This window comes from Notolabrus celidotus, chromosome 11 (assembly GCF_009762535.1).
Source record: "Notolabrus celidotus isolate fNotCel1 chromosome 11, fNotCel1.pri, whole genome shotgun sequence".
Lineage (NCBI taxonomy): Eukaryota > Metazoa > Chordata > Actinopteri > Labriformes > Labridae > Notolabrus > Notolabrus celidotus.
The window spans coordinates 19028409-19048922 of NC_048282.1; the positions used below are offsets into that span (position 1 = coordinate 19028409).

The following is a 20514-nucleotide window of genomic DNA, read 5'->3' on the forward strand; positions in this document are numbered from 1 at the left end:
GATAGCCACCTTGAGACACACCTGACTGCATCATGATAGTGTTACAGCATGATCATTATTCTAACAGGTAAAATGTAACCAGCATTAGTGGCAAAGCATTGCTGATTTGAATGTCGTGGAAAATCCTGACTTCAGTGATGTTTATTGTGAGCGCTCACTTCACAATGATGACCACATAATGATTACTCATGTAGTCCTAATTACGATGTAATACAATTTGATTCTATTCTCTTTTTTTTTTTGCCCTTTTTGCCTTTATTTATTAGAACAGTTGAAGGGAGAAAGGAAATGTGGGGAGTAGAGAGCTGGGGAAGACATGCAGGAAACGGGCGACCGCTGGGACGAGGACTGTAGCCTCTGTACGTGGGGCGCTTAGACTGCTAGGCCACCAGCGCCCCACTTTGATTCTATTCTTAAGGTTGAAATGAACCCCAAAGTTCAGGGTCTATCCTGCTTTAAATCTGTGTTCTAGGTGGAAAGAAGTATAAGCGTGCACATATTTAAAATGCATTTTATTTTCCTTTACAAGAAACAAAAGCAGACAAAGAAATAAGATGAAAGGGAGGGGGAGTGGGAAAGCTGTATATAAAGAGATGCAACCTCTTGCGTCCTGAAAAAAATATGTACAATTCAAAATAATATCCATACAAAACATGCCACATACAATAAAAATGATCATTATATTTATTATTCATATTCCCTAAAAGTATCTCTGCTGTACAGATGCAACATCTTTTTAAAAAGTAGGTGAGGTTAAAAAAAACCTTCAATTTTGAGCAAACTTTATTAAATTATAAGATATGCAGAGAACTTAAATTAAGATTCAGAGAAGTTAAAAATTATTCAGGCTAATATCCAGTGAGCGGCATAATGTCTCCTCATGGTCTTCCCTTGAAATAGAAACATACCAAAAAATATATATATATTTATATCACTGCTTCGGATACTTGATCAATATCTACCACTTTAGAGAAGATCTCCATTATACTATGAGAGTGCAATTCATTACCAGGTTAAGTATGGGGTTAACTTTGAGTATTACATCATAACATACATTAGGCCAAGTAACCATTTCACAAGGTTTACCAACACATTCACTTCTATAGGGAAGATATAAAAAAGCAAAACACTAACAATAGTCTAGGGAGTTCAAGATTTTCCATTCAAGAGTATATCAATCCAATCGTGACCAATTAAGGGACAGGTTTTGGTAATCAACAAGCAGTAGCATAAATAAAAAGAGAAAATAAACACAAACAATATTACATAAATACAAATGCTATGCACCATTGTACTGCTGTACTCAAGAAGTGATTCCATGTCTAATAATCAACGACCCTCCACATGAATCCAAAGTTTTATCACATCGGCCTCTCGTCGCACTTGATTGGAGAAGACCAGACATTTTTCTCATAGCTATTTTAACAAACTTGTCTCTGAGAGCTTATAGCAAAAACACTAATAGAAAAACAGGTAAATGCAAAACACTCTGGTTCATATACATAAAGATATTAGTTTGCCATTTTACATATATTTATATTTATATACAGCTTTATCTTTGTTAAAATGATATCCAGTGGTTGATTTTTTCTATTTCATCTCTCTACACTTTTACTTTGTTGATTACAAAGGGGCTGAATAAAGAGTTGCTGTCCCCCTAATGCATAACTTATATACAGTTTGTACAACCTTTGCATTTTTAAATCATGTGAGGTCTTAGGTTAGGGGAAGGAGGAAACAACTAAGTAGTATGGGAAGGTGGAGTTTCTTAGTAAAGCTCCCTTTAAAGACTTTTTTTTTTTCATTCATCTTACATAGAAATGAAACAAATGCCCTTTTTTCCAATAAGTCTTTCCCTGCCATCAGTCCAGCCTGGAAGAGACGATACCAGCACTAGAAAAGAAGCACACTACAGGGGGAAGTAGAAACACTGCAGGCTGTACTCAGGCAGAGGAAGACTTACTACAGTAAAGTTTAACAACAGTCCACTAAATAATACAGAGAGGAAGAGGCATGATTTAGAAAGTTCAAGGTTGAGTTGTGAAAGATTTGAGTTGTTGGGAGGGGGGTGTAAAAAGCATTTCATGGGACAGTAGTCATGCATCCACCTGCTGATTTTCAACAAGTGGAACTTCAATGTATGAAGCGATAAGCAAAAAATGTGTACTTTGTTTGATTTTGGACAACGTGGTCTTCTTCAAAGACCACGTTGTCCTGTGATGCTTGAGCCATTCACTCACATCATTATTGTTTTTCACCAACTGAAAAAGGTGGATGTTCTTGTGCTTTCACACAGCCAACATGGTTCTGAGCATAAAATAAAAAGAACAAAAAAAAGCTACATTAATATCCAGGATGATTTGGTGGCATACAGGACACCCGCTATAAGCTTCTGATGTGCATTTTAATGCAATATCTTATCCAAAACTGTCATATATTTCCTCTGTATAAACAATTCATGAAGAATAATAATTATGTTGGCTCATTATTGTAAACATCATCAGCATAGAGTAGATAGAGCAACCGCTGCTTAAGATTCCCTGCTTGTCCGAGAAGGCTAAGCCAATAAAAACACCCCCCCCTCTCCCCCCCTCCCGTCCACAGTAGCAGTTAACAGTTTTTATACAAAGCAGTCACTTCCGCTAATACAATGAGGTAGACTGGGTCCAATAACCCGCCATGGGACCACATAGCCAAACATTCTGGTGCCTCTGGAGCCACAGATCAATAGCATTTCAGTTTTTATATTACTTACATCTTTTTTTTTTTTTTTTTTTTTTTTACATTCCATCGACACATGTGGTTCTACACAGAGCCACATCGAGATTGTCTAGCTAGCCAAAATCCGAGTGTCTTCATTGATGACGTGATGGGAAAGTGCCTTTTCCGGGAGGTTGAGGGGGAGGGTTTGTGGTCAGGTGGGACACGGATATAGGTCCGACTTAAACATAAAAAAATGCATCATTAGTTCACTCGTAGTATTTTTAAAAATGGCTTTTTGTCGAGTATTGAAATCAGAGGGTCAGAATCATTTGGTAGATGTTGAGGATTGTTTTCCAGCCGCTGTAGTTTATGGAGAACAGTCGAGAGGGGGGTGGAGGGGGGGTTGGGGTTTGGCTGAGGAGAGGGTGAGTCCAAACATGAGTTAGTGCCACCGTCAAGTTGTTGTTGACGGAGACGGTTGCTTGCTTTTATTATTAATGCTCTTCAAACCTTTGGCTACAGGTGGTCAACACTTTGAGTCTGTTTTTTTTCGATGATGGAGGCCAGCCTTCCTCCTCGTCTTTTCAGATCAGCTTATGCACTGGCTATGTAGGATTCAAAGGCTTTGGCGCGAGAGTGTTCTGGCACCAGTGAGAGGGGAATTTTTCACGCTTCTTCCTTTTCTTCAGTTTAGTTCATCCACTTTCGGCAATTCCACGCTCCGCAATGGCAAGGTATCTTGTTCTGATCATCCTCGAAATCAAAACTGGTAGTCGTAGGTCAGCTGGAGTCGGAGAACGAAAATATGTAAAGATTAACTTTAACAAAGACAGAAAATACAATTAAACGTTAAAGGTTCTGAGTTTTCTCATGCAGTGTGTACCTCTTCTCCCTTCGGGATCCTGCGGCTGGAAATGATGATGATCTTATCTTCTTTGTCAAATGTTACCACCTCCGCAAACACAGTTGGGGGCACAGGAATGGTTGACGTAGCTGGATAGGAGAAGAATAAACTCACTCAGAATGGAAGATAAACTTGAGGGTTAACAATGAGTGACCAATCATATCCGAGCACTTACCGAGGCAGGGCCACCTGTCAGAGTGGCATCGATCACCTGGTCATTGTTGATGCGGAACATGTAGATGCCACCGGTTCTACGAGAAAATGATACAACAAAAATGATAGATGGAAACTCTGCGGTTGGTTTTGAAGGAACATCTAACTGGAGGAAAAGTCCCCATATCAATATATATTTTCCCTCCAAGTATATTTCTTCAGCTTTAAAGGTGACATATTACGCTCTTTTTCATCAAAGTATATTGGTCTAAGAGGTCCCCAAAACATGTCTTTAAAGTTCATTGCTCAAAAAAACACTTCAAAAAATCAGATTTTGGCATGCTGTAAACCCCTCTTTTTTCAGCCCCGCTCAGAACAGGCTGTTTTCTGTTTCTGTACCTTTAAATGAATGAGCTCTCTGACCACGCCCCCTCAGGAAGTGGATGTGGCACGTTGATCTAATGTTTACAATATGGCTGAATATACACGGCTGCTCACAGACCCGCGTACTTCAAACCCTTTCAATTTGATCCAGAATCTGATCCTGATGGAGAGGCGCCTGCAGCAGGACCTTTCTGAACGATTGGTCACAGATTTAGTGTTTCTTGTTGTTTATTTGTCAGCATGTCAACATGTGTCTTGGACACAGCGCCAAACATGTAGCCATGTGGCTATGCTAACTAGCACTAGCACTTTTCAATGAAAAATAAAATCATCCACTAGATCTTCAAATCTGCGACGTGGGGAGTAAACCGACCTCTGTGTTTAATAAGAGCCTACAACTAGCATGCCTCCCTCCTAAGCTCCTTGTTAGCACACGTGCAGGTGATGAAAAACAGAGGAGGAGTTGAGTTGTATTTTATACAGTCTAGGGCTGAACAAGCTCCGAGCTCTGACTTCCGTTACAGACCGGATGTCGTTGTGACGTATGAAAAACACAGAAAACTGAAATGGCTCGTTTCAGCACACATTTACAGAAAGGTGGAGAAATCAGAACAGGGGCAGAATGGATTTTTTTTCATTTTCAGGGGGTTTGTATTTCAGGTAGAGAACCATTAAAAAGTTGATTTTTCATGATATGTCACCTTTAACCCAAAGGAATTCTTCTTTTGTGTATTTGAAATAAAATCCAATTCTGTAATTATCATACCTGTGACTCATAGATCTTCTCCTCTGCGATTGGCCACCTCATTGCGGATGACTGTTCCGATGTACTCAATGACCATGGTGTGCTTCTCCAGATCCTTAGCAGCGTACAGACCCAGGCCCTGAATTCGTGATCGTGCCAGATACACGTTATTCTTCCACTCTGTCTTTAGGGCGACGATACTGGGACGACTTGGAGTGGACGAACTGCTTGCTGTATGGTGTGTTGAGCTCTCCAGTGAAGGTACTCTGGTAGGCCTTTGACACACTGGTGCTATTTAGGTGTGAGGCCTTCAAAAAAAATTGAGCATGTAAGTGGGTATCTGGTCATTTATGAGATGGTTTTACAAGCAAGAAAACAATCATACATTAAATAATCCCTTTAAAAGCTGTAATTTGATCAACCCACACATACTTTTTATTACTCTGTGAAATATTGCTAGAGGAATTTTTACTTTACCTCACTTATAATAATAGCAGATGTTATAGAAGTAATGTTTTACTCTGCTCGACTATAAATCCACCACAGTCCAACTTCTAGTGGTTTATTTTGGTTTATTGCTTAGTGCATATTGCTTCTTTACCTCTTGCACTGTGTTGCAACTTTGGGCTCAGAACGAGCAGAGCCTGTTGGATTGATCATGAGGGGGAGCTCCATCAGAGGGTGGCGACCATATCTGAACTGGTAGTTCTGGCAGCTCTCCACTCCAGGCAACTGTAAAAGTAACAAAGTCATACAAATCATGTTAGTCCTGCACTGTGCTGTGTTTTGATCCAACTGTAAATCAAACTTCTGCAGCCTTGAAGCTCTCAAGTCAAAGCTTTTAGGCCCAATTTGAGTCTGGACACTTTCTGACTGCTGCTTTGCTCAATAATGTTCTATGAAGCCATTTGATTGTTGGCAGCAATCTGACATTTCCTGTTATCAATCACATTTTTTTGCACAAAAAATGGTAGCTCACTATAAGGAGGTCAGTGTTTCCCCTAGGTTTGCAGCCTTGGGGGCGGGGGGGGGGGGGGGGGGGGCGGGGGGGGGGGCGGGGGGGTGGGGGCTGTTTAATGTCAGATATTCAGCCACTAAAGTTTTCATCTGAGTTTGTATTAGGCCTATCAGTGATGCACTTAAGCTCATCATAGTCTCGTTTTCGTCTTGAAAAAAGGAGTTTTAGCGTATCATCGTGCTGTGATGTGTGTATGGGTGTGCACGTGTGTCTGTGTCTGTGTGCACATCAGGGCGGAACTTTGTATGCGATACAGAGAGCAGAGGAGCATAATGAACCCGTCATGTAGCCTAAATAAGATAAATAACATAAGGATATTTATTCTGTTTACTAAAAGAACAAGTTTAAGACCTGATCTGTAAGAGAGGTAACCTGAATTACTTCTGCTGTGATCTGGCGCTATATAGAAAATAAAATTGACTGAACTTCCAAGAGGGGCGGGTGCTGCTGTTTGGGGGGGGGGGTGCCCCATCTGGGGGTAGTGTGTGTAAATACTGGCTCATGGAGCTTATGTACTTCTTACCGACTCGTGATGCGCATGACAGCATGAATTGTGAGGCCATACATCTCCTCCCCCTTAACATGTTCAGTGAACAGCTTCAACAGGGATGATTCATCTCGGAGTTTAGCCACCTGCTGAACCACCCGCTCCCAGATTCCTGACGACAAGAGGTGGTGAATTAATTACAAAAAATGGGCAGTAGACTTAAATCAAGTAGAAAAGTACAGCACTGAGAGACTTGTGAAATAATTTTAAAGCAGTGTTTAAGTGCTTACCCTCTGGATTGCCGTCACGATAGTGCAGATCCTCCATTCCTTGCTCCAAAACTCGCACCTCAAACAGGGGTCGACTTTCATCCTCGCTGATGCGGCAGCGATAGCGGCACACGCTTGTTGGGCACACGTGTGCTCCAATAGATGCGTGTTGCCTCGTAAACCAACAGGGAAAATGGCAGTGGGGGAGTGGGAAGTTGGCCATTTGGGAGGGAAGCAACTGACCGACAGAGTGAAAGATAAGACCTCCAACTCGGAACAGGTGGATCCGGTCGCCTCGCTGTAGTATGCTGGCAATCTGCTTCACCTCATCACGCTCAATTGACCGCGGCGTAAAAACAGCAAATGTAATGAGTTCGTCTTCACTGGGGCCCTTCAGCTTGTGCTGAGTGCACAACATGGTCTTGTCTTTGAAGAACATGCAGCGTGCTCTGATGGCACATGCAAAGTGGTAGACATTCGGGCAGCGCAGTCTGTTGCAGCTGTTGGTGGCACCCGTTTTCTGCAGTATGCGCAAAGCCGTCCGCAATCCACGACGAAGGGCTACCCCTCCACGTTGTAAGGCCCCCGCCCTGCGTTTCATATACTTCTGTAGACCACAGAGCACATTAGGTGCACCCACAAGTCCACATCAATGTTGAGCAGTCTGGGCCGGGCCATCTGTGGCTTCCATCACCTTCCTCGTGGCAGAAGCAGCATTTACGTTTGTCCCGAGGCAGCTTATCTGGTCGAAGAGTATGCGCAGGCGTTCCATCAGCTCAGACACCTCGCGGCTGCTCTCTTTCTTAGAACACCTCCTTTCTATTGAGATGACAATCTGAAGACGTTTCCAGCGAATCCCCTTCCATTTTTTCACTTTGGGATGAACCCACCTCCTCATCGGGGGACAGAGGTCTGCGCTGCTTGATGGCTTTGGGAGAAGACACACATGTCGCTGTGAGGATCTTCAGGAGGTGGAGCAAGATCAGTGGCTGATTCCTCCTCCTTTGTGACAACCTCCTGATGATCCTCAGTAAGAGGCAGTTTGATCTGAACTTTCATGGGTCGTTGTTGGTTCTGTGACTGACTGTGGAGCAGCAGCATCAGACTCAATTGGGACATCAGCAGGAACATCAGCAGGGACATCAGCAGGGACATCAGCAGGGACATCAGCAGTTGGAGCAGCATCAGTAGGAGGATCATCAATCTGTTCAGGCTCAATCTTTATCTGGACAGTGGTGGGACTAGAAATAGCCGGGGATGGAGAAGCTGGACTTTTTGAAGGTTCAGGTTCGGTAGTTGGAACTGGGTCGGATGGGGGAGGATTGGGAGGGAGTGGTGATGGAGGTGGAGATTCCTCCACTGGTATAGCAGGTAGATGCCGCACATCCAGGTCACTAACATTGGTTGTGTAACAGTGCTGGGCTGGTTTGTCCTCTTTTACTGGGAATTCCTGAGAGAAAAATTCCCATATGAAATCTACGGCTTTAAAGAAATGCATCATACAAGGCATATAACCAAAAAGATTGTTCTCAAATGACCTTTATTGACTGACCTGTTTTATGAGTGCCAGAATGTCCACTTGTTTCTTTAGCGTACAGCCTGGGAGAGACACGTCAAACTGTCTTAGCCACTCATCCTGGCTGGGTGAAGGACTGTCCTTTGTACACAGCACTCCTAGAAAACATCATCACCTTATTTGAGTCCCAGGTATTTCAAGTCAAGTATTTGATGAGTAAAGTTGCAGTCTTAACCCTCCTGTTATGTTGCGGGTCAAACTGACCCTTTTAAAAGTCTATTTTAGGCAATAAACTGCATAAAAATCTGGGCAGCATGTGACAGAAGAGGTGTCGTGTTAATTTATCAAAATCACTTCATAAAGAAAAAAAAAATTAAAATTAAAATCTATGTCATGTAAAACTATTGTATTTATATTTAGGGCTTTCCAATGTACATTAAAAAAAGTTTGAACATTAAATTTAATAAAAAAAACGAGTGAGTTATCCTCAATGAACCATGATCTGTGAGAATTAAAGAACACCATTGCACTAAATATTGATTTAAATGGTTAGTTACGGAGTTAAAAATTAGATTAAAAAAATGTGTATTGGGATTTTTTGGGGTTCTGACACTTCTGGATAATTGAATATGCCCCGGGTCAAACTGACCCAGGAACATTATTGCTGTTCAAACATAACAGGAGGGTTAAGGCATCAGTTAAGTCCAAATTACCAGTATCTAAATACAAACCTGACTGTCCAGGTCCTTTCCCAGTCCCATCCACTCCAGACATGTCAGAGTTTTGTGGAGGGAAAGTCACTTCATAAGAACCTGGCATCCTGATGTTAAGCAGCTGGGCCATGGTCATCATCACATGGTTCAGTTTCTGGAACAAGAAAAAAAAAACTCAGGTTCAGGTTTCGGTTCAGAAAGATAAAATCGTCAAACAGGCTTTAAAACATGTTCTAGCTTCTTACCTTGGCTGCAGCAGAGGACAACATGAATGTCACAGACACCTCGTTGCTTTTGGCCTTCTCCCAGTGGTTGGATGTAGAAACCACTTTGCTGTCTACACCTTCAAGTGGTTTGTTTTCTGGGAATGCTGCAAATGACAATGTAGAGAATTAACCTTATGGTATACTTCTCATAACAGAACAGAATGTAATGGTAAAATAAGATAAACAATATGATATAAAACATTCAGGATGGGTTATTGCAACAAAAAAAACCAAGCAGCTTTTGTTTCAGGGAATAAGAGATTTGAATGTTGTATAATACCTGGGATGGCAGTGCGAGGTATGAGTGGGATGATGGGGGATATTGCTCTCTCTGTCTCCTCCTCTTTAGGCTCCCGTAGGTTGGGGAAACGTGGCGTTGCATCTCCTACGTTACTCTCAGGGGAGGATGCCGGGATGATGCTTTCTGGGGCATCCTCGTCATCGCTCTCCATCCTGTTAGAAAGAAAAAAAAGTAATTCCCTACATTTATAGCTGCTCAACAACAATAAATCCATGTATTCTGGTTTCCAAAGAGCCCAAGAGATTTGTCCTATTGTACCTGATGTCCTCATTCTGGTTATGTGGAGGGGTGGGGAGCGCTGCTAGAATGTCTACACTCTTCACCTCTTCTATAACAGAAAATAGAGAGAAGAAATTATATATGCAAGTATATGTATGTGTACATGTACAGTGTTTTTTAACACAATGTCCCATTTTTTTTATGCTTAATCCTGTATTATTTACCCATTGGTTCTTCTGCCGGCACTGTGTCTTTCGGACCCTCAGACAATTCCTCCCCAGGTGTCACTCCATTCAGCAGCTTGTGTTGTACTGAAGGTGGGGGGGTAGGTGGCAGCGAGGATGGGGGTGTTGGTGGGTTGCTGAGATTACTCTGTGAAAGCACAAAACATCAGTAACATAAAACAACTTTTGATCTTGAACCTCTTGTTCCTTAAAAATGACCAAATGCTGTAACAGCTTGCCAAAAGTTAAACATCAGTGCATGTTGGAACTCGGTTTTACCTTAGTGAGTAACTGAGAGTAGTAGTCTGGGATATTATCCAGCATTGCATTTCCAAAACATCCTTTCAGCTGGGCTTTGCCGTTAGCTGGGCTGCTTCCAAAAGGAGCGAACAGATCCAGACTGGCAGTAATTGAAGGCTCCATCAGAGGCAGCAGAGAGAGACCCTGAAACGCGAGTTCCCATAATTCCACATCATTAAGAAGTGCTTTAAAAAAAATAAACCAAACACGAATTGCAAAAATATTTCAAGCGATTTAAAAAAAACACAAATCCATTTTACCTGTTTAAGTTGCTTAATCAAGGCTTCTGCACTTTTTCCAACTTCTTCCTTTTTATTCTTCTTGCGTGCATTGCTCCCTCGGTCTCCAGATGCCTTATTAGTGCGCCTTGGCTTTTGGGCAGGGGGCCTTTTAGTTATAGACTGTAAATCCTGTAAAAGTTGAGAATACTCTGGTGAGATTTTTTCCACTCAAACAACATGAAAAGGGTAAAAAGATAAAATGCACTAAACAAAAAACGTACCTCCATGTTTCTTGGAGTTCCCTGAAGTTTCTGCTCCAACATTGCTAACTTGCTGTTGATGTGGCCGTTGATCTCATTGTGGATGCCCTCAGAGGGCCTCTGAGCACTAAGCTGAAGGTTCTTTGTCCGTAGGAGTTTCTGCAGGAGTTGCTGTCCAGTCTCAGATCTTGGGCCTTGACTTTCAGAGTCTCCTGCTATGTTTCCAGCATTAATAAAGCCAGTGTTGTTCCCAGAAGCAACTGTGTCACCCACTGCTTCTCGCTTTATAGCCCCAGGATGAGCCTCAGCCACACCGTCGCACTGAACCTCTCTTGGCTCCTGTTTAATGTTCTGTAGGGTCATTTTGCACAGCTCCCCTCCTTGAGAGACTGTCTCTGAAACACTTCTGACATGCTGTGGTTGATGGTGAACATCCATGCCTTTCTGTGGACCATTTGGGATACCTGAGGCTGTCTGGTATGTTTCAATGCCAGATGTCTGAGCTTCTAGCTTCAGTCCTGGACAGTCAAGTGGACTCTTGGCTCCAGGTGACCTGAGTGGAGATGCCTTGACGTGGCTGTATGGACTACCCCTACCAGCTATGGGTGAGGAGACATGGGATGAATGGGGTGAGGCAGGGTGGGCTGGGCTCATGCCAAAGGGACCTCTTGGAGAGTATGCATGAGATGGAGAGCCCTGCATGCGACCAGCAGCAGCCATTAGTGCTTGTGGGTTCTGATTGGGGGTGGGTGGACGTATCCCCATAGTTTGATTAAAACCATGCCTTTGTGGATCCCCTGGAGAGTTGGGCAATGGCTGACGAGGGGATGTTGGCCTTATCATACGTCCCTGGTCCACATGGGGAGGTGGAACTGGTACCTGGCCCCTCATCATATGTTGCATCATTTCCCCTGCTTGTGGCTGCTGTTGCCCAGGTAGCATCATCCCCTGCTGTATCTGAGGAGCAACACCGAGTTGCTGGCCCATCATGCCTGGCTGTTGCTGAGAGACCACTGCCCCTGGCTTCACCATGGCTCCATATGGCATCTGTTGGCCTTCCATCCCTGGCATCTGATGCCCAACCTGTGGCACCTGTCCTGGTGGCATGTGAGGTCGTAATTGATTTTGCTGGCTTTGACCCATTGACATCCGAAGCATCTGTCCCTGTTGGAGCTGCCGCTGGGCAATCATGGCCTGGATGTGCTGGATCTGCTGGTTAGGGGGGAGATTGCGGAGCTGGGGATTTTGGGCAATAATGGCTTGGATGTTGATAGGGGTGCGGATCTGTCCAGGTGGAAGCCCAGGCCTCTGAACCATCATGCCTTGCTGCTGGGCTCTCATCATGCCCATCATTGCCTGTTGTTTCTGTTGCTGGGCCATGAGAGCTTGCTGTTGTTGACTATGACCCATAACAACAGGCTGAGGCTGACCAGGGTGGTTCTGGCCTTGGATCTGCTGCTGCATTATAGGATCCTGTGACTGCTGCATAGTATTGTGAACCATTTGCTGTTGTTGCTGCAGAGCCAAGAAATCAACTGGTTTCCCTTCCTCTTTAATTGTTATCAAAGCAGGTTTGTCCACACTCATTGAACCTTGCCTCTGAAGAGTGAGCTGAACTTGCTGCTGCTGGTGCACACCAGTTTGTTGCTCAGGTACAGACTGAGGATTTGACGGTTGCTGCTGGGCCATATTAACCTGGTTTAGCTGCTGATGCTGCTGTTGCTGTTGTTGTAACTGCTGTCTGCTCACATCACTTTGGTGATCATTTGTAGAAATTTGATTAGGAGTGGAGGGTCCGGTCTGCTGTGGTGGTGTTCTTGAATTAGGGCTGAGGATCCCACCCTCTTTAGAGCCTGAGTTTAGGCCGTCAGTAGCTCCCGATGGCTCCCTGTGTGGTGTCATACTGCCAGCTGAAGGTGAGGAGCCCATCTGTGGGGTGGAGGGTTGGGAGTGCCCTCCTTGCTCTTGACTTGACTGGCTTATCAACTGCGTTGGTTGTCTTTGCTGTGCCATCTGCAGCTGCTGCTGCTGCAGGTGTGCCAAATTCTTTGCAACATTTTGCTGCTGTTGTTGCTGTTGTTGAGATGCAAGCATGCGTTGGGCCAGAATGTTCTGTTGTTGTGGAGTCAATTGAGCCTGAGGACCCCTGAGGCCAGGATGACCTGGAGGTCCAACCATTCCCTGCTGTCCCATCATCATCTGAGGCCTCTGTTGCTGTGGTACACCCGGATGGTTCCCCATAACACCTGGTTGAGCTGCTATCATGCCTTGAGCATGGTTTATAGGCTGTCCCCCTGAAAGAGTCTGTGGAAGTGGAGCTCCAGCCTGACCTCCAACCATTCCTTGTGGAACCTGCCCCATGCTTTGCTGATTTGCCTGGCTAGTCAGCATTACTTGTTGTGGGTTTGCTTGTTGTTGGGCCATAAGTGGATTCTGAACCATACCAGGCTGAGGCTGAGTGATTAAGCCAGGCTGCTGATTTGGATGTGGCAGCGGTTGCTGACCCATCATCACCTGCTGCTGCTGTTGTTGTTGTTGTTGTTGTTGGAGTTTTGCCATCTGCATCCTGTGCTGAAGCTGTCTCTCATGAAGTAGCCTTGGATCTGCACCTTGCATTCCAGGCCCCTGTGGGAAAAATCCTGCTGGGGCACCAGGTGGACCTGGGGGCCTTACAACACTGGCTCCAAGGGCTGCAGGATGCTGTGGCTGGGATCCACCCATAAAAGGTTGTGCTTGTGGCATTCTCACAGGCATTCCACTGTGGGGCATCATGCCAGGGTGTTGACCCATTAGAGGTGTTCCCTGTTGGCCCATGACCATCTGACCAGGCATCTTGGGAAACATATGAGGGGGCCCCACCTGTGCAGGATGAGCTGGGGGAAGAAGACCTGAGCCTTGCTGATGCTGCTGTTGCTTGCTCCTGTACTCTGCAATAAGATTGGTGTGCTCCTTCTGTTGCTTGCGTACCTGCAGCAAAATAATGAACAGATATGAATAGTGATACAAAAATGTCAATTATCTTTGCTGTAGAGAAAATACTAAACCAGTAATATACACACCTGGTCAAGCTGTTTCTGAATCTTGCTCTGCTCCTCTGTAACCAACTTTAGTTTCTCTGCATCGGCCTCAGCAAACTCCCTGCCAGCCTTCTTTGCAGTACGTTGCTTAGCACACAGGGCTTTACGTGATTTGCGATGAACCCCAATCTGCTCCTCCAAAAATTTCAACTGCATCTGGAGTAACTGCTGAGTGTGAAGAAGCCACTCTTCATATTGGTGCTGTTCTGCATCATCTGTGACAAAAGGGGATAACTTAATGCATAACTTGTAACTGAAGAAGATTGTTTATTACATCCATCAAAGACAATGGGGAAAGCAATACTGAATATTTCCCAATTATTACATTAAATATTTACAAGACACACAAATGAAAGGACATACTGATAATTCCTTGCACAAACTGGGGAGGGTTGGGTCTTGACTGGGTTGGATCACTTGTTTCTCCCTCCTGAAGAGAGAAAGAAATGATTTAAATAAACAAGTTGACTTAATAAAATCTTTCAGTATAACATATCACTTCTGAGGAGCAATAAAATGTACCTTTGGTGGTCCAGATCCAGGTTGAGCTGGATCTGTTCCCGGGGCAGAGGCCAGCCTCTGAGCAAGCAGAGAAACCTGTTGCCTAAAGAGAAAGCAAAATTCAAATGTTTAATTTTAAACAAAGTCAGGTGGCGCAAACTTGCAAATGCAGATAAAAGGGTTATTATAGTGGAGACTTCTAAATACAAATTGTAACTGCATATTTCATGCAAATGTTGAGGCTAACAAACAAAACAAATTATGAACAGAGTATTTTTAGGTCTGTGGTATTTTTGCAATTGCAAAATAGACAATGAGGACTTCAAAAAGGCTGCTTAATGCTGACTTTCATTTTTGATCTTTCTTTTGGGGCAGTTGCATTCATTACTGGGTGTCAGTGGTGACGATGATAATTGTGTGTCTACAGATAAAGAAAGGATTATTTGGTTTCCAGCTTTGTGATGATCAAAAAGGTAAAGTTAGAGTTGAAAAAAAAAACCTTACTACCTTAAATGAACGCCAGAGGATTCATTAAATATTTAAAAAACAAAACATACCTATTAATGCCAGAAGGAACGGCCATTGGATCCTGTGCCAACACCCTTTTGATACCCTTGAGTGCTACCATCTTTGCTTTGGCAATTGGATCCATGAGGTCATCAGTGGCAAATTTGTCTAAATCTGCAATATTGAGAAAATATTGTTCATATAGACAAAATATATTGTTAATATTCCTACAAAGAAGAGTAAAAACTACTCAGTGTGTACCTTTATCTGGGAAGAAATTGTTGGCCAGTGGTGACTGTTTAACTATTTGCTGCGGCTGCTGTTGATGACTGATACCTGGATGAATCCCTGGCTGCCCCATCCTAATCATTGCTTGCTGCTGAGTCATCGCCATATGTGGAGGAGGTGCCATTCCACTTCCCATAAGCCTTTGTTGTTGCTGCTGCTGCTGCTGCTGCATCATGTGGGGAGCACGAGGTACTATTCCTGGCTGAGCCATCATTCCTTGGTGAGGTGGACGATGGTGCTGTGGCAGCATTATCTGCCCAGGTGCTTGTGGGTTAGGCTGTTGATTTGAAAGGACAGGAAAATGGGGCGCCATGCCTCCTTGATGGAGAGAACTGAGCTGTTGCTGTTGTTGCTGTTTTCTGTTGTTCCTTCTTTCTCATGCTCCAACAGATCTTGTATCAGCAGAGGAAGTTCACCATCTAAAGAGCTCTCTACCTTTGCCAAATCTACAGCAGGGGAGTGTTGTCCCCCTACATCAGGCAGTCCCAGCGGATCCATCGCCAATATCTGCATGTGGAGCAGCTGATGGAAAAGGCAATGCATCAGTTGTCCTGGCAGGGGGTACTGTAGCCCCCCTAATCGAACCGAACTGAGAGAAGCAGGCTGGTTTTCTGCCTGAGCGGTCTTGGCTGATGGTGTGTTCTCTCTAATAACCACTGGACCTGGCTTCCCCAAATTCATCTTTCACCACAGCCTGTCCTGGCTGCAGCTGAGCTCTGTCATCTACTTTGGCTTTGGAGGGATCAGTCATTTCTGCAGACGATGATGTTTGGGTTCCAGCCCCCCCTGCAGTGGCAGGGGCTGAGAGACACTTCAGCCCTGGCTCTATCTTGATTTTGCCTTCCAGTTTAACAGGAACAGATCCGGAGGAGGATGAAGGTGCTCACTCTCTGCCTCCACCAACCGCAGCTGATTCCGAGAAAGACATCTTTGGGGTCTCCTTGGTCCAGTTCAGGGTCAGTGTAAGCAAGAGGTCAAACTCATCACTGTTAAGCAAATCATCCAGATGTGGATCATTGGTCTCAAGGTTGTCGAGGTTGCCCAATTCATCATCTCCTTTGTCAGGGTCCAAATCTAAAGCTAAATCATCCTCATCCTCTACACCACCGTCTCCTGGGGCATCCCCAAGCCCCTCAAGGGTCTGGCTCTGGCAGTTCTTCACTGTTTCTCTTCTGTGGCAGGCTGCTGCGCTGGGACTAAGCGGGGCTGTGGAAGCTGATGCCGCTCAGTACCAGGAATGTTCGGAGTGGGAGCAGCTGTCTGGGGATGCAGGTGGGGCTGTTGCGATACTGGCCCTGTAGACTGCTGAGGCAGCATACTTGACAGTCCACCTTGCTGTAACCCAAGTTGTGAGTTGCTGCCCCCTTCTGCTTGAATGCCACCAGTTTGCACGATGGGATGTTGCTGGGCATATGGTGCCGTCATGTCTTGCTGTGGAACAAACAAACGTGGTCTGGGCTGTGGCCCACGAGGCATGAATTGTGGTCGTAGTGGAAGCCTCTGTGAGTTGTGTCGTAATTCGATGAACTGTGGTGGAGGTCCTTGACCCATTGGCTGCATTGTCTCCCCTCCATGCCCTGGCATCATGTTGGGGTTAGTCATGCCTTCCATACCCTGGATGTTGACAGCAGGGTTTAGATTGTGCCTAATGCCCATAGCCTCCATGCCAGGCTGGGGGAACCTCCTTGGACCTAGAGCCTGACCCTGCCACTGTGGATGGAACGGTGGACGAGGAAACATGCCTTGAGGTCTCATTTGCCCAGGTGGCCTAAAGGAAAGACACAAACAAAAGGAAAGACATATTTTACATTTGTATGATTTACAATGTATGCTAAATTGAAGCATGTATATAGTGGGATGAATTAGGGGTCCTAATTACATATTTTGGGTCATGTAGCTATTTTATTTAACAGGGATCATTTCAGGGATATATTCAACCTAATGTGTATACAGCTACAGTCAAAAACTCTGATTGTGAGAGCAGAATCATGTCCTATTACTTTAAACAAATTGTAAATTAAATTCAATGAGCCGCTGACCTTTGTGCACTGGGGTCCATGATGACAGGAGGTCCAGTCGGTGGTTGGCGATTAAGTTTGTCTTCCATACCTCCAACAGCCATGGGAATCTTTCCTGCACAGAAGCCTGAGCTCCAGCAGCAGCAGCAGCACGGTCCTAAAGGAAGCAAGAACAACAAAAATATATAATGCACCATTCATGTATTTGTTAGAAATGTCTAATGATGACATTTATTTCGTGCTTATATTTAAAGATACAAAGAACTTGCTTTATTAACTCAAGCACTTACAAACTGCTTGCTGCCATACAGAGAACCGGTTTTAAATGTGTTGTTTGATGCACAGGAGTAAGCTAGTCTGCAGCGATCCTGCTAGTGTAACTTTGTTCTAGCTTAACTTTAAAATGCTGCATCCAACTTTAACAAATAACAGTGAGGTCTTAAAGAGAGCTCACTTGCAAGGATATACAATCATATTGTTTTTATTAAGACATCAGACTGCTTGCATTTGGAATGTTTGCAACATTGTAGAGTTGTCTACCTGTGGGTAGGGAGGGTGGTGCTCTGTGGGCCTTGTCTTGTTGAAAGGCTCCCATCTCCCCTCCAGCCCAGCCGGGGAGATGCGCTGCCAGCAGCAGCAGCAGCTTCCTTCTCTTGTCTGATAGAATTTCTTTGAATTTGTTGCCTGATTAAGAATTCCCTCAGTCTCTGACGCTAACAGAAAAACAAGAGAAAATACAGTACATAATTATTGAGAAGCAAGCACTTAAAATGACCATTTAAGAACTTCCTGTGTCTTTTACTAAAATACCTGTCTGTGCTTCTCCAACTCAGAAGGGCTGAGGCCGACTAATGCAGGGTCCTGCACAGCTGCAATGTCAGGCATCTCTTGAGTGCCCGGCAAAGCTGGCTGAGGTGGTACCTCTGGTGGGCGAACAGCTTGTAGTTCTTGAGATCCAGAGGGAGGTGGCACCCTGGAGCCGAAATTGTCTGCCCCCATGGTCTGCTGGGTCTGTTGCTGTAATTGCTGAAGCTGACCCTGTAACATCTGACTCTGTTGTTGGGTTACTTGGAAGCCTCCTGTGCTGGGGCTGCGGCTGAAAGTAGGAGGTGCTGAAGGTTTACCAGAGAGAGGATCCCCGAGGGAACGAGTTGTTAGGATGAGGTGGAGGTGGCTGGTTATGATGAGGTGAACTTTTGTAGCTTGTAGTTCCCTCTGGGGCAGCAGAAGAGGGACGAGGTGGTTTGTGGACATTAGCAAAAGGGTCTCTAGATTGTGGCCTTGAAGGTGGCTGAGAACAAGGGTCTGGGGATTGGAAACGAGGAGTTGCAGGAGACTGGACAGAGTAACCATCATTAGAGATGCCACCAGGAGTGTGAGGAGACTGAGAGCTGCCCTGAGGACTGAGGGCTGGAGGGCACTCTGGGGCACATCTCTTGTTGACCTCCTGGGTGTCTTTGGGACCCAAGAGAACAATTGTCACCTGACTGTGGCCTTGGAGTTAGGGATGGCTGAGTATGTGCATCAGAGGAAAGGGTGGGAGGGAGACTGCCTGTAGCCTTCAGATGGGTGGCTAGGGGAAGCTCCAGGGTGAAGTGCCCCTCCCTCCCCTTGGTGCATTCGAGGTGTCATGGGTGCCTTAAATAAACCATCCCCAGACTCCAGCATTCCAGCAGGGGAGCCAGTGGATATGTCAGGTCTTCCTACTGAAGAGGCGCGTGGTGAAGGCGCACTCATATCAGTCCTGTACTGCCCTGTGCCGGCAGGTGAGGAAGCCAGTGCAGACGGTGATGGGGATGAACCATAATCTGGCCGTACCATCCCTTGCTGGTTTCTGAACGGGTCTCCATAGTGGGTATTGTGGGATGGGGAGAAGATTGGCGACTCCCCAATCCCAGCACCTCTTGAATGAGGGCTTTCTGAGGTCCTAGGGACTCCTGAGAAGCCCTGCTGTGATTGTGGTAGATGACTTTGTTGCTGCTGAAGCTGTGATCTGAAATAGGGGTCAACCTGCTGAGCCCGTCTGGGGGTTCCAGGAGTTCCTGGTTGCATGTCGAAGGGGCCAAGACTGGATGGCCGTCCCTGAGGAGGACCCTGTGGGCCGGAAGCGGGATAACCTGAGGAAGAGGCCTGCAAGGGGCTGGCCCCAGCAGTGGAGAAGGGGGTGGTTGGGTGGGAATGAGACCGGGGTGACTGAGGAGGCAGCTTGGTCAAGGGATCTGTCCGGATTTCAGCTGACCCTGGGGTCTTCACAGGTCCATCTGAGAAAAAGACAGAGGATGATCCTGAATCTGGAGGGAAGGGATATGGGCTCTCTGCAGAGCTGGGCTGGGAGGAAACTGATGTCGAGCCTGATGGTGGAGGGATCTGAAGATGTAAGCTGGGCCGTTCTCCTTTCACACGCCCAGGCTCGATCTTGATTGGCCTGCAAACCTGACTCTCCGCCTGCTTTAAGAAGAGTAGAAACATTAACTTTCAGCACTGATTAAACAAAAAGCACCTATCTTTCATTTAGTTTTAAAGAACTGGTTTCATGCTTGATCCGTCTTTTACCTTCTGTGCCTTATTGATCCTCTGAGCTGCCCGGTTGTCTTTGGCCTTTTGCTACAAAAAGAAATTATATTAGGGTGAGAAAATCAACGAATTTCAGAAGTACATTTTAGCTTGTGCATGGCACAAAAAGGGCTTAGGGTTGCCACACTATGGCTTAGTTGTAGACTTATAACACCTATTGTAAGCTGTGTTACATGGTGCAAAATTTCTCAACAGGGTTCTAATGGGCAATAACTGCTAGTGTGGAAACCATAAGTCACTGGAGAGAATGCTAACAAACAAATAGGAAGAAGAAACCTTACATTTTAAGACGAGCAGACCTGCAGGAAACAATTACTAAGTTAAAGCAATTCAATATTCTTGTAACAAAAACAGGGAACCTACCAGATATGGAACCTTGTCAGCAGCTGCACCTTTCTCCAAATCTTCATGATTTGCTTACAGCGACTAGCCCAATCTGTAATAAGAGACATGTTTAAACAACTGCTCAGTATCTAACTCTATCATAAGGCGAACTTGCAGTGCTTGGTCTCATCATAGGTGAACCGCTCCAAGCATTTTTTTCTCCACTCACCTGGGTAGTCCTGTCTGAGGGTTGGAAAGTTGGTATTGGCATAAAGCACAGGGGAAATGGTTGAGAGTTCCCCAAGCTCCTCATCTTTCTCCCAGCGCTGGAGACTGCGCTGGTTATAAGACAGCCCATCACCCTCTACCTCAGTGGGGGTTGGTGGGGAGGAAGGGGTTGCTGGGGTTGAGGGAGTGGCCCAGGGGCTCTCATCACCCCCATCTGGACTAAACAGTCCTCCTCTGTCCCTGCAAACCAGTATTGTTTCTTATGAAATAATGACCTTAAATAGTTAAGCAGAAAATGACTAAACGTTCATTTA

General features: G+C 45.2%; 1 protein-coding gene across 1 annotated transcript in view; it reads right to left on the reverse strand.

Annotated features, from left to right (window-relative positions):
• Positions 1-495: 495 nt before the first annotated feature.
• kmt2d (lysine (K)-specific methyltransferase 2D) overlaps positions 496-20514 on the reverse strand; it is a 31586-nt gene continuing 11567 nt past the window's right edge. Inside the window, 59 exon segments of the mRNA XM_034695302.1 lie at positions 496-3468; positions 3470-3487; positions 3587-3661; positions 3663-3716; positions 3783-3855; positions 4909-4931; positions 4933-5079; positions 5081-5187; positions 5190-5197; positions 5491-5621; positions 5754-5758; positions 6435-6566; positions 6685-6793; positions 6795-6842; positions 6844-6873; positions 6875-7249; positions 7251-7290; positions 7292-7329; positions 7332-7420; positions 7423-7549; positions 7551-7607; positions 7609-7695; positions 7697-8113; positions 8216-8337; positions 8911-9046; positions 9138-9262; positions 9439-9611; positions 9718-9787; positions 9903-10050; positions 10182-10346; positions 10463-10612; positions 10705-13650; positions 13743-13975; positions 14124-14190; positions 14283-14364; positions 14819-14942; positions 15030-15426; positions 15429-15551; positions 15553-15602; positions 15605-15713; positions 15715-15938; positions 15941-15974; positions 15977-16029; positions 16032-16194; positions 16196-16222; positions 16224-16824; positions 17096-17195; positions 17198-17231; positions 17615-17629; positions 17631-17690; positions 17692-17787; positions 17885-18220; positions 18222-18473; positions 18475-18603; positions 18605-19522; positions 19628-19678; positions 20012-20037; positions 20040-20084; positions 20202-20440. Coding sequence (XP_034551193.1) covers positions 3394-3468; positions 3470-3487; positions 3587-3661; positions 3663-3716; positions 3783-3855; positions 4909-4931; positions 4933-5079; positions 5081-5187; positions 5190-5197; positions 5491-5621; positions 5754-5758; positions 6435-6566; positions 6685-6793; positions 6795-6842; positions 6844-6873; positions 6875-7249; positions 7251-7290; positions 7292-7329; positions 7332-7420; positions 7423-7549; positions 7551-7607; positions 7609-7695; positions 7697-8113; positions 8216-8337; positions 8911-9046; positions 9138-9262; positions 9439-9611; positions 9718-9787; positions 9903-10050; positions 10182-10346; positions 10463-10612; positions 10705-13650; positions 13743-13975; positions 14124-14190; positions 14283-14364; positions 14819-14942; positions 15030-15426; positions 15429-15551; positions 15553-15602; positions 15605-15713; positions 15715-15938; positions 15941-15974; positions 15977-16029; positions 16032-16194; positions 16196-16222; positions 16224-16824; positions 17096-17195; positions 17198-17231; positions 17615-17629; positions 17631-17690; positions 17692-17787; positions 17885-18220; positions 18222-18473; positions 18475-18603; positions 18605-19522; positions 19628-19678; positions 20012-20037; positions 20040-20084; positions 20202-20440 — 10888 coding nt within the window. The 3' untranslated portion in view covers positions 496-3393.